The sequence below is a fragment of the Alexandromys fortis genome, unplaced genomic scaffold, assembly GCF_014885135.2.
Source record: "Alexandromys fortis isolate MF-2015 unplaced genomic scaffold, M_Fortis_MF-2015_v1.1 scaffold_59, whole genome shotgun sequence".
Taxonomy (NCBI): Eukaryota; Metazoa; Chordata; class Mammalia; order Rodentia; family Cricetidae; genus Alexandromys; species Alexandromys fortis.
This window is the reverse complement of record NW_026067943.1, coordinates 2117366-2132390: the sequence shown is the minus strand read 5'-3', so window position 1 is coordinate 2132390 and position 15025 is coordinate 2117366. Positions and strand designations below refer to the sequence as shown.

At 48.3% G+C, this 15025-nt stretch overlaps 1 protein-coding gene across 1 annotated transcript; it reads right to left on the bottom strand.

The window, feature by feature from the left end:
- Positions 1-219: 219 nt before the first annotated feature.
- On the bottom strand, positions 220-14398 carry Cav3 (caveolin 3). Its single transcript, XM_050148608.1, has 2 exons — positions 13923-14398; positions 220-962 (listed from the first exon to the last, which is right to left on the bottom strand). The coding sequence occupies exons 1-2, from the start codon at positions 14034-14036 to the stop codon at positions 621-623; spliced, it is 456 nt and encodes a 151-aa protein (XP_050004565.1). The 5' UTR covers positions 14037-14398; the 3' UTR covers positions 220-620.
- Between the last annotated feature and the right edge of the window lie 627 nt (positions 14399-15025).

The following is a 15025-nucleotide window of genomic DNA, read 5'->3' as shown; positions in this document are numbered from 1 at the left end:
CTGAGTAGTCATAGCAGCCTCAGGGACATCGAAAGTCATGTGAAAACAATTTCTTCATATGGAAGACCCTAGGCCCAGCAAACAAGCAGAAGGCTAAAGAAAACACAACTTGGTGCTAACTTTCAAGTTGCCCAGAGCTCCAACTGAATTTTGTAGATTTCAGAGCCAGAAAAGGATACACGACCAAGTCACGGACAGGCGAAGCATGGTATTCCCCGGTGCAGCAGAAACCCTTTATTGCAGCACCCTCCTCATGCCTGCAGTCACTGCTTGCTCTCTCTTGCATGAGGAGCCATGTCAAACCTCTAGGGGACTAGCTCTGGTTTGTGGTATTACAGTACAAGTGAACGCAAAGCCTTGCGGTAGCTGCCTCTTAAACCATCTGCCCTCAGGCAGGCTCACAGGGGATCATGGCGGGCTGAGCAGAGCGAGGGTGTCTGTGCTTCCACACGGGGTCGTCTGTTCCTTCTGGCTCCCCTGCCCCATGCGTTCCCATCTTGATGTGAAATTGACAGGACCCTCAAAAGAATGAGCTCTCGGGCAGCCCACGTGGAGTGGAGCCTCGGGGCTCACCCGGCCTAATTTCTCCTGCCCAGCTGCCCCCGTAGCCCAGCCTGGCTTTAGCCTTCCCTCCGCAGCACCACCTTGATGTTGCTGCAGACCTGGCCCAGCGCAGCAAAGAGCGGGTTGCAGAAGGTGCGGATACACAGTGAGTAGATGTGGCTGATGCACTGGATCTCGATCAGGTAGCTCTTAATGCAGGGCACCACGGCCCAGATGTGGCAGAAGGAGATACAGGCGAACAGGAAGCCCCAGATCAGGGCCAGTGGCACACCCAGCAGGGTAGACAGCAGGCGGTAGCACCAGTACTTGGAGACGGTGAAAGTGGTGTAGCTCACCTTCCATACACCATCGAAGCTGTAGGTGCCCTCGGGCTCTGCGATCACATCTTCGAAATCTACCTGCGGGAGCCAGAAGGGGACAGCTCAACTCACAGCATATGTGGGCATTTCTAGCGTTTGCATACCTGTATAAGAAACTCTGCGCGGAGCCAGCTAGATGGTTGAGCAGCTAAAGGAGCACCTGTTGCTCTGGCAGACTTGGGTTTCGTTTCCACATAGTGGCTCACAATCACCCACAACTCTGGTTCCAGGGAATCTGACACTCCCTTCTGAATTTCACGGGCCCCAGGCAAGCACATAGTGTATGGACATTAAGCAATTCATACACATAAGTAAAATAAAGCTAAACAAAAGATTAAAAAAAGATAAAAGAAACTCTGGGGGTCCTGGGGCTATCTCTCTAATGACTGGCCAATATTGATGACAATGTTGGTCTCCAGCCCCACTGACTTGCCACGTACTGTAGTTACAAGGTTCTCTGAAGCTTTCCCAGCCTCCTCATTCTATGCTTGGGTAAAAGGATGCCCAGAAGTCAATAGCTTGTTTAATATGGCAGTGCTTAAGTTGCAGTGTCTGCTGTAGTTTGGGTCTGCAGTGTTTTCCCAAAGGCCTGATCCCCAAGATGGTACTGTTGGGAGAGGGTAAAGGGAGGAAGTTAGGGCATTTGAGATGTGCTCTGCAGGGGACACTGGGAGCCCTGGTCTCCTTCACTCTTCTTACTCCCTGGCCATCAGGAACAGTTTGGCTCCACCATGTACTCCTGCCATGATGTACTTACCTTACCACAGGATTGAAAGCAATCAATTGACCGCAGACTATACCTCCACAGCTGTGGGTGTAATAAACCTTTCTATACATTGCTTATTTCAGATGTTTGTTATAGAGATGGAAAGATGACACCACCAGTTTTTTTTTTGTTTTTTTTTTTTTTTTTTTTTTTTTTTTTTTTTTTTTTTTTTTTTTTNNNNTTTTTTTTTTTTTTTTTTTTTTTTTTTTTTTTTTTTTTTTTTTTTTTTTTGGTTAACGCGACACAAATTAAAGTCATTTGAGAAGCAACCTCTATTGAGGAAATTGTCCCCACCAGACTGGCCTGTGAGCAAGCCTAGGGTGCGTTTTCTTAATTAGTTATTGCTGTGTGAGGAGGGACCAGCCTGTTGTGGGCAGTGCCATCCCTGGACAGGTGATACTGGGGTATATAAGAAAGCAGGCTGAGCAAGCCTTGGAAAGCAAACTAGTAAATTGTTTGTCTTAGTTAGTGTTTCAGTTGCTGTGAAGAGACACCATGACCACAGCAACTCATATAAAGGCAAAAAATTTAATTGGGTGACTTATAGTTTCAGAGATTTAGTTCATCATCATCATGGAGGAACATGGAGGCATGCAGGCAGACCTGGAGCTGTGAGGGGAAAAGGAGCTAGATCTTGATCCCACAGGCAACAGGAAGTAAACTGAGACACTGGCCATGACTTGAGCATAGCAGGCCTCAAAGCCCACCTCCACAGTGACACACTTCCTCTAAGAAGGTCATCCTATTCCAACAAAGCCACACCTCCTAATAATGCTACTCTCTATGAGCTTATGGGGGTCAATTACATTCAAACTACCAGTGTTCCTCCATGCTTTCTGCTTTAGTCCCTGCCTCCAGGTTCCTATGCTTGAGTTCCTGTCCCGACTTCCCTCACTGATGAAGTATGACCTGAGAATTGTACACTGAAATAAACCCTGTCTCTCACAAGTTGCTTTGACCATGGTGTTTTATTACAGCAACATAAATCCTCGCTATGACACATACATCTTATTATTTAATGATCCTAATGAAGTTTGACGGCCAGGAACTAGTTGAGGCTCAGTTGGTAGAGCAATGGCCTAGCATGCACAAAGCCCTGGGTTTAATCCTTAATGCCACATGAACCATGTAATTCCAGAACTTGAGAGGTGGGCACAAGAGGATCTGGAGTTCAAGGGCATCCTCAACTATTTCGAGTGTTAAAGGGCCATTTGGGTTATATGAGTCCTTGTTTCAAAACAAAAACCAAAAACACAAAAAGAAGCTGAATGGTCACTTATCCTGCAGAGATTTGTGGATATCTTGTGGACATCTCATAAACTCTGGTCCTTGTGGAACTAATGTGGGTGGTAAGTACTTGTTAAGCTGGAGGTGGAGGCTGGGTACTTCTAAAGGGCATTTAACTCAGACTACGGAGCTTCCTGGTGGTAGCTTGTGTCTGAAGGTGGGCAGAGAAGTTGTGGGTTGGAAAAGAGCATTGGAACTAAAAGAATAGTGCAGCCTCAGGAGATCCAGCTGCTTCCTGAATGCAACAAGGAACAGGGTGTTGCATGGAGAGACTTCACTATCATGGACCTTTTGATGACTGTGGGCAGTGCTCAGCTGAATCTCGGTTCTGAGCAGCTTGTTTAGTTATTGCAACTGGGCAGTAGGCATGCTGGCAGTGAGAATGGGTGTGGGGGTCAGTGAGAACTTGATACCTGTTTTTCAGTAGTAGCTGTGAGTTGGAAGGAGGCACAGGTAAGGGAGCTACTGGCCTGTGGCAAGACACAGCCAGCCTAGAACTGGCATCTTCACCTCTGGTTTCTGTGTAGCAAAAATGGAGAGTTTCGATGTCTTCAGGGATCTCCCAATGTTTAGGATCCTAGAAGTTAGGTTGGAGGGCCCTTCCAACCTAACCTGGGTACATTCCCCATCCCCACCTCTCGGAGAGGGACTTTGTCTATGGAAAGGTTTTGACCTTAGAGACCTTTCCAACCTCTGTGGTGCCAACACCCTTCCTGAGAGGATCTCCTGGGGTAGCTGTAGAGAGACCCGCATGACCTCAGAGACTCTGCCAGCAAAGAGGCATTTGGGCAGAGATTTGCTTCTCTGCCTTTGGCCCATTTGACTCTTTTCCACTGGCCTCCTTGTCCAACCTATCCTGAGCCAGGCTCAGTCCAGGCATCTTGACTAATCCAATGTCGTCCCACTACTGCAGCGGGGGTCAGACCCGCATCCGTCAGGGAGGGCGACCCCTGCCTGTGAGATCTGGCCCTTGGTAGACAGAGAAACGTATTCCAAGACAGAGCCACAGCTCTTTATCTTTACCGCCCACCCAGAGCTGAGGCCCATCCATCACAGTCGCCCCGCCTGCCCCTTTAATTCAGCAGCTTCCTCCATTTGACACACTTTTCCTGTTTGTGTCTGGCTCTAAAGTGGCTGCCGTGCCTGGGCCCAGTCTAGCTGCTTATTGACTGGATGGCCCAATCAAGTTATTGGGTTTTTCTGGGTTGCATTTTCCTTGCCTGGTTTTGTAGGCATTATCAGAGGATTAAATGAATTGAGACATGTGAAAACGCAGAACAACGGCTGGCACAGAGTGGGCAGAGAAGTTGGGTTAGGAGTGGCTGGCTGCTGCTAGGGTTCCGATCTGAAATGTCTTCTAATGGAACATGTGTTAAAGCCTCGGTCCCAGAGCGGTACCACTGAGAAACCAAAGGACCTTTGAGTTAGTACATCGTGGAAGGCTGTAAGACTATAGGTGGTGTGACTTTAAAGCCAACTTTGTCCCTTCCTCTTCATCATTCACTTCCCCACCATGAGGTGAATGGTTTGGTCAGATGGACATTCTCATTATAGACTCAAAGCAACGAGGCCTCTGTCCTGGACTGAGACCTCCAAAGCTATGAGTCAAAACCAAGCTGCACTCTTTGTAAGTTAGACAGACATCTTGGGTACTTGATACACAGAGATGAACCGAACAGCTGTTATTAGAGGTGGAGACTGTAGTGGAGAACATTCCTCAATAAAGAGCTAGCCATGCCTGTAATCCCAACCCCAGGGAGGCTGAGACAGGAGAATTGCTCTAAGTTTGATGAAAGCCTGGACTACACGTCAGTCTGCCTATAGTGTGAGATCCTGTCTCAAACAAACACCAACCAAAAACAAAACCTGGGAATCTAGGGTTCAAAGGTGAGCTTGAACATCAGTGCAGCTGCTGAATGGGTGGGTCTGACATGTCTGGCATGGCTATCTATCTATCTATCTATCTATCTATCTATCTATCTATCTATCTATCTATCTATCATCTATCTATCTATCATCTATCTATCTATCTATCTATCTATCTATCTATCTATCTATCATCTATCTATCTACCATCCATTCTCCCATCCATCTTCTACCCACACACCCATCTATACACTTCTCTATCTCCATCCATTCATTCATCCTCCTGCCTATTTGTCTGTTTGTCTATCTGTCCTCCTTTCTTCGTATCTATCTATTGCCCATTTGTTCATCTACAGAAACAAATACTTACTGAACAGCCAGTGCTCAGTACTCAATACCTGCCACATGATAGATGCTCCCCAATGACAAGTACTTAAGTTCCTATAAAACACGTCTCAGCAGTTCTGCTGACACTCCAGATCACGAATAGATAAATTCTCCAGTTGACCTCATCACACGGCGTGCACCTCTCATTGACAGCAGATAATGGACGAAATTCTTTCTCTCTTTTTCTGCTTGTAGTGCTTGCCCCTTCCATGAAGATCTTTCTGTTGTGTTTTTTAATTATCATTTCTTCCCAGAAAACATTGGCACTCACACTTGAGTTATTTCCTGGGATTGTCCTCAGAACTGAATGTGTGACAACTGGCCTCTTTTCTTTGAAACAGCAACGTGCTGTTGGAAGGCTGTGCTGGAGGGAGGCAGCTGCTCCCCTAAATTGAATCTGAGACTGGAGAGCACTCTGGTCACAAATGCTGGCTTGGAGAGTCATTCATAAAAGCCATTCATAAGAGTCACTCAGCAGCTCTAGGTGGCCATGCCAGCGCATCAAGCACACTGCGACTTCATTTCCTATTTCTTTTCTAGCAGAGGAAGGAAGAAGGCTTTTTCTTGCAAGGTTGGGACTGAGGAAGCCTCAGAGCCACCTATGAAGCTGGATGGTGGGAAGGAAAGACTGGTGCTGTTTTGGAGCGTGTCTTCTCCTCTGACATAGTTATTTTTGGAGCACCCAGAAAGCCGGTTGGTTAACTGGCACAGGCCTGCAGAGCCCCCGTGGTTACTGAGAGGAGTGGGAAGGTGTAGGACCATTGGGTTGCCTAAGGATGACCCAGGGAAGGACAGCACCTACCCCTGTCAAAATTCTGCCTCCACCAAGAATTCCACATGACTCAGTCGTTGGTCATCCAGGGTCAGGACAATTCAGATAAGATATCTCGGAGTGGGGGAGGTGGTGCTGGGATTCCAGCTTCCACTTGGCTGTTGAGTTACTGTGTGACTCAAGGTGTTAGGCTTCTCCTCTCTGGGAGTCTAGTTATTTGTGTGTTGAACTTGTGTGTTGAACTCTACAAGAGAGGATAGACATAATCCTCAGCATAGCATCAGCTTGGGAGTCAGAAGACAGGAGCTAGTAGCTTAGCGTATCTGGGTCCTGGTTTCCTGGCCTGCTGTCTTGCTACATAAGGGGTGGTCATTCTGTCCCAGAAGGTCAGTGCAGAAGCTGAGAAGGTGATAGATGTAGTCATAGAGATTCAATGCGGTTGTTTTATGACTACTGAATAATAACGTTAATGAGGATTTATACTACAAGCCCACTTTTCATTTCTCTGATCATTAATTTTTACTATGTCTTACAAAAGTATTGCTGTACAACAGGCTGGCATGGTCACAGTAGGACTGACCCTTCCCCACACAGTCTGAAAAGCACTGACGTAGAAAATTACAAGGTGAAAAGAGATGACAGCTGTAAAAACAGTTCTAAAAGATGGATGAGATTTGCTTCTTTTGTTAGAAATGACATTAGCCGATTTCTGTCTGACCTGGGGTGACCATGATAATTCTCACAATGCATTTGGGTTCTATGAGATCATCTCTGCCCATGTATCTTATGCTAGCCATTTCATAGCGTGTTTGAGGGCCAAGCAGGAGACCCAAGTCAGACAGACAGCAGAGCTTGTGCCTGAATCTCTGCTGCATGCTTCTTGTTCAGGTCATCACATGGGCTGGGTGTCTTGTCCAGCACTGTTCCAGGGACAAGCCTGACTGCGGAGGTAAGGGAATGAGGAAAAGACAAACATAGACAGAAAGCTCCAGTCAGGCGGACTGGGCTCTTGGATGGAAAATCATAGCACCATGGAAGCTCAGCATATTTATTGTAGAGTTGGTCAGAGAGGCAGGATTATTGCAGGCAGCTGAACAAAGAGGCAGGGTTTATGGTATGGAGTTAGATGAAGGAGGCTGGTTTAACCAGTCTCTGTTGGAGCAGTCTCTATGGGAGAACAATCTTTAGGCTGTAAGTATCCAGGGAAGGAAAGCTATGCGGACACTTTCTGCACACGTTATCAACATCCACACGCAAACCAGGAGGGACGGTTTTGCCATTTACCTCTGACCCTCGCCCCCTGTGGAGAAAACTTTGCCATTGCTCCATGGGTCTGAGGCCTTGGGAGCTTTGACATCACTGTTCCTATGTCAACAGCACACATTCACTCAGGACTTCAGTCACTCCTGGCTTTCTCCATTCTCTGCAGATGGATACCCCAGTAGGAGCTGAAGCTCAGAACACAGTGCAGGAGGTGGCCAGTATCACCAGTGTCTTGGGCTGAGAGCATCTTACAGGGCTACCCAGAGGACCCTTGCTGGAACACAAAGACTTGTGTTTGTGTAAGTTCCAGGGAAGGGACCAAAACAGGGCCACAGGAAATGAGAAAGGAACCTGTCTTCCCAGTGCATCTGGCGTCTGGCCTCTTGCTGGCTCCTTCTTGGCATCTCTCTTACCCTCTCAGCTAGTGCCTTTGGTGAAGATGGTGCTGGTGGAGTGGGGAGCAGTGGAAATGCCTTGGCTCGAGTCCTAGACTATGTACTAGCTTTTGGACGCAGGCTAGCAGGTCTCCTCAAATAACCCTCAATGAGTCACAGTTCTTTGTATCTGTATCCGTGGGTGGTCTTGTCCCATCTCTAGTCTGAGCTTGCCATGAGACTCATTTTAACCAGCAGAATGTGACAGAGAGAGCTTTGGGTCAGTTCCAGACTGAAGACCAAGAAGTCCTGGCACCTTCATCTTTGGGGACTCCTGAGTCACCAATTTTTGAGGTTTACTTTTATACCTTGCTCTAAAGGCCAGTGGTGCTAAGTGCATGTTACAACATGCTCTTCTAGAAACAGTCCTAAAACTCTGAGACAGAGGCTCAGCCATCCCAGCATCCACACTGAGTCCTATCCTGTGTCCTAGGAGAGCAGAGGGCCTTCTCGAAAAGTCCGGCTCAGAAGAGCCCCCAAGTGATGTCAGCTTTCTGCTACCATCTGACTGAAGCTCTAGGAGATGTTCCCAGAGAGAGTAGAACTGCCTAGCCAGCTCCACAAATCCACAGAACTTGTGGGGAGATGGACTGCATGACAATTGTTTACTGATAAAAGTTTGTCCCTGGGGAAAGCACCCTGGGTCCCAGGTTCATTTTCTAGAACTGGGGTGGGAGCAGGCTCATTTGCTCATGTTCAAAAATGAAAGCACAAGACATTCTCTACCATGGTTAAGTAAAGAGTTCTGATGGCAGAACACGGGGAACTAAGTTTTAGCAAGCTAACCCACCAAAGGAGACTTCATTTTGAAAGATCTAGACCAGCTGTTCTCAACCTGTAGGTCGTGACCCTTTGAGAGGTTGAACGACCATTTCACAGGGCTTGCCTAAGACAATTGGAAAACACATTGCAATTCGTAACAGTAGTAAAATTACAGTTATGAAGTAGCAACAAAATAATTGTGTGGTTGAGGGTCAGCACAACATGAGGAACTGCATTAAAGGGTCGCAGCATTAGGAAGAACCGCTAGACCAGCATAGTCTCTATATCACCAAGTGAGAATACCTCCATATTAGTTCTACAAAGCCTTGTATGTGTTCATATGCATGCATGTATATGTGTGTTTGTGTGCATGTGCATGCACCGAGGCCAGAGGCCAACACTGACTCTTCCTCAGTTGCTTTTCCACTTCATTTCACTGAGATAGTCTCTCACCTGGAACTTACCCCTTCAGCTAGGCTGGCTAGCCTGCGAGGCTCAGGGATATCTCATTTCCCCCAGCCCCAGGGCTGGGGCTACAGGCACATACCAGCCCTGCCTGGCTTTTGGTGTGGGTTGTGGGAAATTAAACTCAGGTACTCCTGCTTGTGCAGTGAGTGCTCTTCTGACTGAGTCAACTTCCCAGGGCCCCTGCAGCCATTCTGAGGGGTGATTTATGGGGGCATGGCACAGGAAGGAACGGCCGGGAGGACTGTGTGAACCACGATCTAGCCTCAATCTGCCCTTTCTGCTTTCTCACTCACAAATTCGCTCTCAGGTGCCTCGGGCTTTCCTCATTGGATGGTTCAGTATTCTCCAGCAGCCAGAGGAGTAAAGAGGTTCTATTTGTGGTACCAACTCTGGCTAGCAGGTGGGGCTTCGCTTCCTGGAAAAGTACTGTGATCCATTAGTAATGTCTGCATGCACACAGGAAGGAAGGGGACCTGCCTCTCACGCCCACCGGCTCGGCTCCATCAGTAGTCTTCCCAGAACTGTGAAAAGCCTCCTTATCTATGCTCATTCCATTTCCTCTTCTTAGAATACCTGTTCTTCAAGTTATTTTTTTTTTCTCATTTAAAACGTCCACCTTGGGTATCGTTTTGCTATGAGAGGATGGCTCCTGATTTTTCAAGGCACAAGTCACTTTTCTCCCTAACCTTCCAGGACACTTCATCTGACCCCAGCCCATGGCATTTGTCACCTTTCCCTGTACTTACTCTAGTCTCTCTCATGGCAAGGCTTCGATTCTCGGGTCAGTCTGATTATACAGCAGTGCGTCCCAGCTCCACCAAAGCCAGAAGTGGGACTTTGAGGGGAGTAGTAGACTGCTGGCTTCTCTCAGCGCTTCTTGGTCTTAGCTGACAAGCAAAAGGTGCCACTGGAGGGGGCAGGGTGTTTTGCGGCAGGTGTGAATTGGAAGTGGATGGAGAATTCATGTAAGGGAACAGTTTTGACACATCTATTCAAGTCTTTGGGGCTGACTTGAGGCACCCAAGGAGGGATAGCTAAAGTTGCTTCAACAGGACCTAGCACCCACGTGTACGCCAACAAGGAAGGAATTTGGAGTTAGTCATGAGCCTTCTCAGAGTGAGTCCAGTGACCCGGGTAGGCTGGGGTTTCTAGGCATGCATGGCGGGGGCTGTTAGAATCTCTACAACCTGAGTCATCAGGACGTGCCATCATATGGGGCACATGTTCTAGTGAGCTTAGTGGCCCCCAAGCCTGGTATGTGCTATGCAAACAGCTCCCACCGTATCCTCTAGGTCAGACTGGTGCCTGGTATGCAGCAGGTCCTCAGGACTATATGGTGATCACTAGGGGCAGAGAAGGGTGGGGAAGGGAATGAAGTGTTCTCTTCCCAGCTCCTCAGCCACCATCTCTCGTGACTTCCTCTCAGCCAGGGGCCGGACCCGAGGATGGCAGACTAGTAAGTCTAGGAGGTGTACAGGTCCCATTTTCTCCACGACTCTCCTTTCCCATCCTGCATTCCAAGGGCAGCGCCACTTTGTGCCTCCCTGTGCTGGTGCTCCCCAGGTGGCTCTGTTTGCTTCCTCTCTTGGGTTTTATTTACTGTGTGAAATCAGCAGCTGATTGCAGAGGGGATTATGCGTCTCTACCCAAAAGGATTTTTCAAGACACTCAGCAAGCCTAGTGTCTTATCTGGTTCCAGAAATGGGGACCACAGGAGGTCCTTTCTGGATTCTGATCTGGATTTTGGATTCATCATAACCCACAAGGACCCTGCTGACATGCGAGAACACCCTGGCAGAGGCCACTTAGTATGCCGCTGTGGCCTTCTGCGCCTTCACCTTGGCCTCTGTCTTATCTCTCTGTCCTCCCCTCTCACCTGCCATCCATCTTTCTGTCTTGTTTGTTTACCAGATGATGACAGAAACCCAGGCTAGAAGGCTGTCCTGTCACCCCTCCCCCCACCGCCAGCCAGTCAGCTCTCTCTCTTTCTCTGCAGGTGGACTGTCCTAAAGTCTCAGCGAACCTGTGTGTGGTATTTATCTCCTGATACTATCCCTGTCCTGTGTTTCTAAATGTTTCATTTCCGAGTCATTAAAAATGAAGGAAAGGGAATGTCAGACAACTTCCCAAGGCAGACAAGGACCAAACAGTGTCAGTTATTTCCTCTGGACAAAACTATCTGTATATTCTTTATTTCGCCTTTGGGAGCTATTTGTATGGGGATCAGGGGTGTCAGAGAGGACCCCCGCCCCTGCCGCAGAAAAGCTGCAGGAAGCAGGTATCTATATTGCTGTCTCTACCTCTTTCTTTGGATCATAGTCTGAGCCTAGGGCTTGATGCTGCTCCCCTCTTGGCTCAGTAGAACTCCAGTCCCCTCTGCACTTGATATCTATCCCAGCCTCCCCAAGAAACTGCTTCTCCATCCTTCTCATCCTCAGCTCCAGGATCTCACCATGGATGCCAGAGGGCTCAGTTCTCCAGCCTTCTGGACTGGAAGCTGCTTGAGGGCTCTGTTCAGCCTCAATTAACTCTACACTTCTCGGGAGTGGGGACCACGCTACACACCTTCAAATTTCTCATCTCCTTCAGCCCACACATGACATTTCTACTGCTCAGAGCTGTCTGAGGTTCATGTACCTGATGGAGGTAAATGGTACTGTTGCAATGTCACAGGAGGTTCAGAAGCTTAGGTGACATGTCCAGTGTTTTCACTTTGGGGGAGGAGTCTGGAGTTGAAGTGAAGTAGGCGGTTCAGCTGGACCGCTCTGTGGAAACCATGACTACTATGCTTCTCTAGTATTTTGAAGTTAGAAAGTTTTGCTTTGTAAGTATCCCATGGAGGTATAACTCCAACATTAGTGATGCATGTCAGCATAACACACAACATCCTGAGCTGTTTGAGTGGTCAGTCCTAGTGAAAGCGCACAGGGGTGTGGCTACCTGCAGGAGTCAGGAAAGTCTTCCTGGAGGAGGTGACATTTGGTAGTGTCCTTCAAGTCTGAGTGGGGTAGAGTGAAGGCCAGCACTTCTGCCCAAGATGCAGGGACATGCTCCGTGAGGCTGGAATGGGGAGTCACCAGGCACAGCAAACAGGGGGCAGTAGCTTATGCTGGGTATGGACAGGCACATGGGGGTTGGGTTTTTATCACGTAGAAGTAGCTGTTCGGAAGGAGGGCGGCTCTGGCTGTGCCTTTGGATGAACCCTTGGTTGTGTTACCAAAATCAAATGAGCCTAGGTCTCTAAATTCTGGGTCATCATAATCACGATATAAAAAGAGAGATACATTGTTGAACAGTGGTGGCATGCCCCTTTGATCCCAGCACTGGGGAGGCAGAGGCAGATGGCTCTCTGAGCACAAAAGTCAGCCTGGTCTACAAAGTGAGTTCCAGACAACTAACACTATATAGAGAAACCCTGTCTCAAAAAAGAAAAACAAACAAACAAAATACCAAAATGTCTGGCATAATTTGAATATGTAAATCAGTTTTTAACATTACATTTTATAAACCAAAAATGGAACACGCATTTCTAAGAAAAACCTGGAGTCCACACTGAGGCATATTCTCAGTACAAGACATAAAGAAAATTCTAGAAACAAATATGTATCATTTTATGTAGCTTAGATGCTGAGATGCTACAATTCTGGATATAGAGTGTTTTTTTTTTTTTTTTGGTTTTTCAAGACAGGGTTTCTCTGTGGCTTTGGAGCCTGTCCTGGAACTAGCTCTGTAGACCAGGCTGGTCTCTAACTCACAGAGATCGGCCTGCCTCTGCCTCCCGAGTGCTGGGATTAAAGGCGTGCGCCACCATCGCCCGGCTAGCTTAATAAAAATAAAAATTAATTTAAAAGTTAGTAAGTTAGTTAGCGTGTGTGTGTTCATGTGTGTATACGCATGCACTGTGGTGCATATGTAGAAGTCAGAGGGCTTGTTGGAGTCCGTTCTTCCCTCCTACTAGAGATGTTCTGGCGACTGAACTCAGGTCATCGGGTTTAGCAGGGGCCATCTTTTATCTACTGGGCCATCTTGTCAGTCTCCTAAAAATCAATTTCAACTCTAGAGTTTTCTTTTTTGAGAGTGACCACTAGAAAAAGCTTAAGTTTCGGAGCAGGTGGGTGCATTGGTCATCTCTGCGCCGTCTGTTTAGTTTTTCTGTCAACCCTGCACGATGCTAAGTCTAATCTTATAAATCTACACATGTAAAACTACACCACAGGGACTGCTGTGCCGAAACAACACCACCCCTACAATCGTGTACAGGGCAAAGAGGCTGGTACGGAGTGGCTGCAGTACTGTTGATGGCTTTACCGTTCACAGGTCGGCAGTGCAAGGGTCACACTGCACCTGTAATTCTACAGGCAGCTCTGGCTCTGATTCTCAATACTTAGTCCGAATGCGCAACCTCTCTGGGGACTCTGAGGCTGGTGGCTGGGACTTCTGAGGGGGATCCTTCTGGCTTTTAAGTGGGTGGAGGTTGAGTTGTGGGGACCCAAGGCTTGAGTGCTCCCTTCAGGGCGCCTGCCGAGGCCTTTGCCTGGTGGTGGTCACCAGGCCTGTAGTGAGGCAGGGAACTGGACTGATGCCTGAAGGGCCCAGTGTACCAGAGGAACAGACACTAGGCGCTGCTGTGTGGCAACTAGTGCGTCTTGAAGGGGCCACCGGGGAAGCTGCCCTCAGGTTAACCCCAAGCCCACTAGGGAGACAGCCTGAGTGCCGCTGGCACAGTAGAGCAACCGACTTGGCCCGGGTTCTGAATCTTCCCAGCAATTCCTCCTGGGCCTGGGGCCAGAGCCCAGGGCAGGCAATTGGAACTACTAGTAAGACGGTATTTTTTTGAATCTTCCCCTCAGCCCCATCATGCACGTGGCTAAAGTTTTCTACTCGCCTTCTAAGGTCTGTTTGCTGAGGTTCAAAGAAGACAGTATCCAGGGCTTTGGGGAGACTGACCTCAAGTCTACGAGGACCGTGGTGCCCTGCTTGGGCACAGAGCCTACCTTCACAATGTCCTCATTGATATTCTTGGGATCGCGGTTCACCAGGTCTATCTCCTTGCAGTGAATGTCCTTGATGATCCGGGCCTCCAGATCCGAGTGCTCTTCGGTCATCATCGTGGGGCTGTGGCACCTTCAGGAGGAGACCCGAGCCTTGTAGCTGGTGCCGTTGACAGTCTTGGGACAGAAGGACCAAGCTTGGGGTCTCCAGACTGGTGCCCCTGCTGGCTAAATAGGCCCCACCCAGCATGCCGGCTGACAGCTGTCCTGAATAACTTCAGCAGGCCTCTGGTTAAAGCTGCCGGTGGCACGCCTCCAAGCTAAAATTAAGACTGGATGGCCGAGCACTCCTTAAAGGGGGCTGTGCTGGCCACTGGCCTCATGCGAGAGGAGACCTGGCATTCCCTGCCAGCCTCCAGGGCCTGGCCTTCCCGGTACTCTGTGGAGGCGGGCTGAGCAACTCCCATGGAGTCCCTGGAATTTGCCGGAGTACTCAGGCTCCTCCCAGGATCAGCTGCTCAAGAAGGGAGGTGGGCTCTGTCCCAGCCCTGTCTCTAGCTAGCTGCTAAGTGACCTTGGCACACGTCCCTTCTCTTGGCCGCCAGGACCCGAAGCTTGAACAGGGATACCATAAGGAACAGATAATGACTGTCAAGACCGTTCCTATCCTGGAGGGGAGAAGACGGGTTTTGTGGGGGATTTTCCTGGGGGGAACTGAAAATGTCTCTTGGAGTCTCCTTAGATTAGTGACTAAGTGTGGTGGTCAACCACTGTGTACTTCTTGTTTTATTATTAAAAAAAAATTAAAATTACATTTTATTTCCCTCCTTGTGTGTGTGTGTGTTGTGTGTATGTGTGGGTGTGTGCATGTCCATGTAAGTGAGCAGTCCACAGCATATATGTAGGATGAGTGGAAAGAACCTGTACTCTCCTTCTGCCATGTGCGTCCTTGGGATTGAACTAAGGTCATCAGGCTTTGTGGCAAGCACCTTTAACTGTTGAGCCTATATAAATAAATATATATATATTTATATATACATATAAAATATATAATATTTATTTATTTATTTACCTGGGGGACTGAGCTCATGTCCTCATGCTTGCAC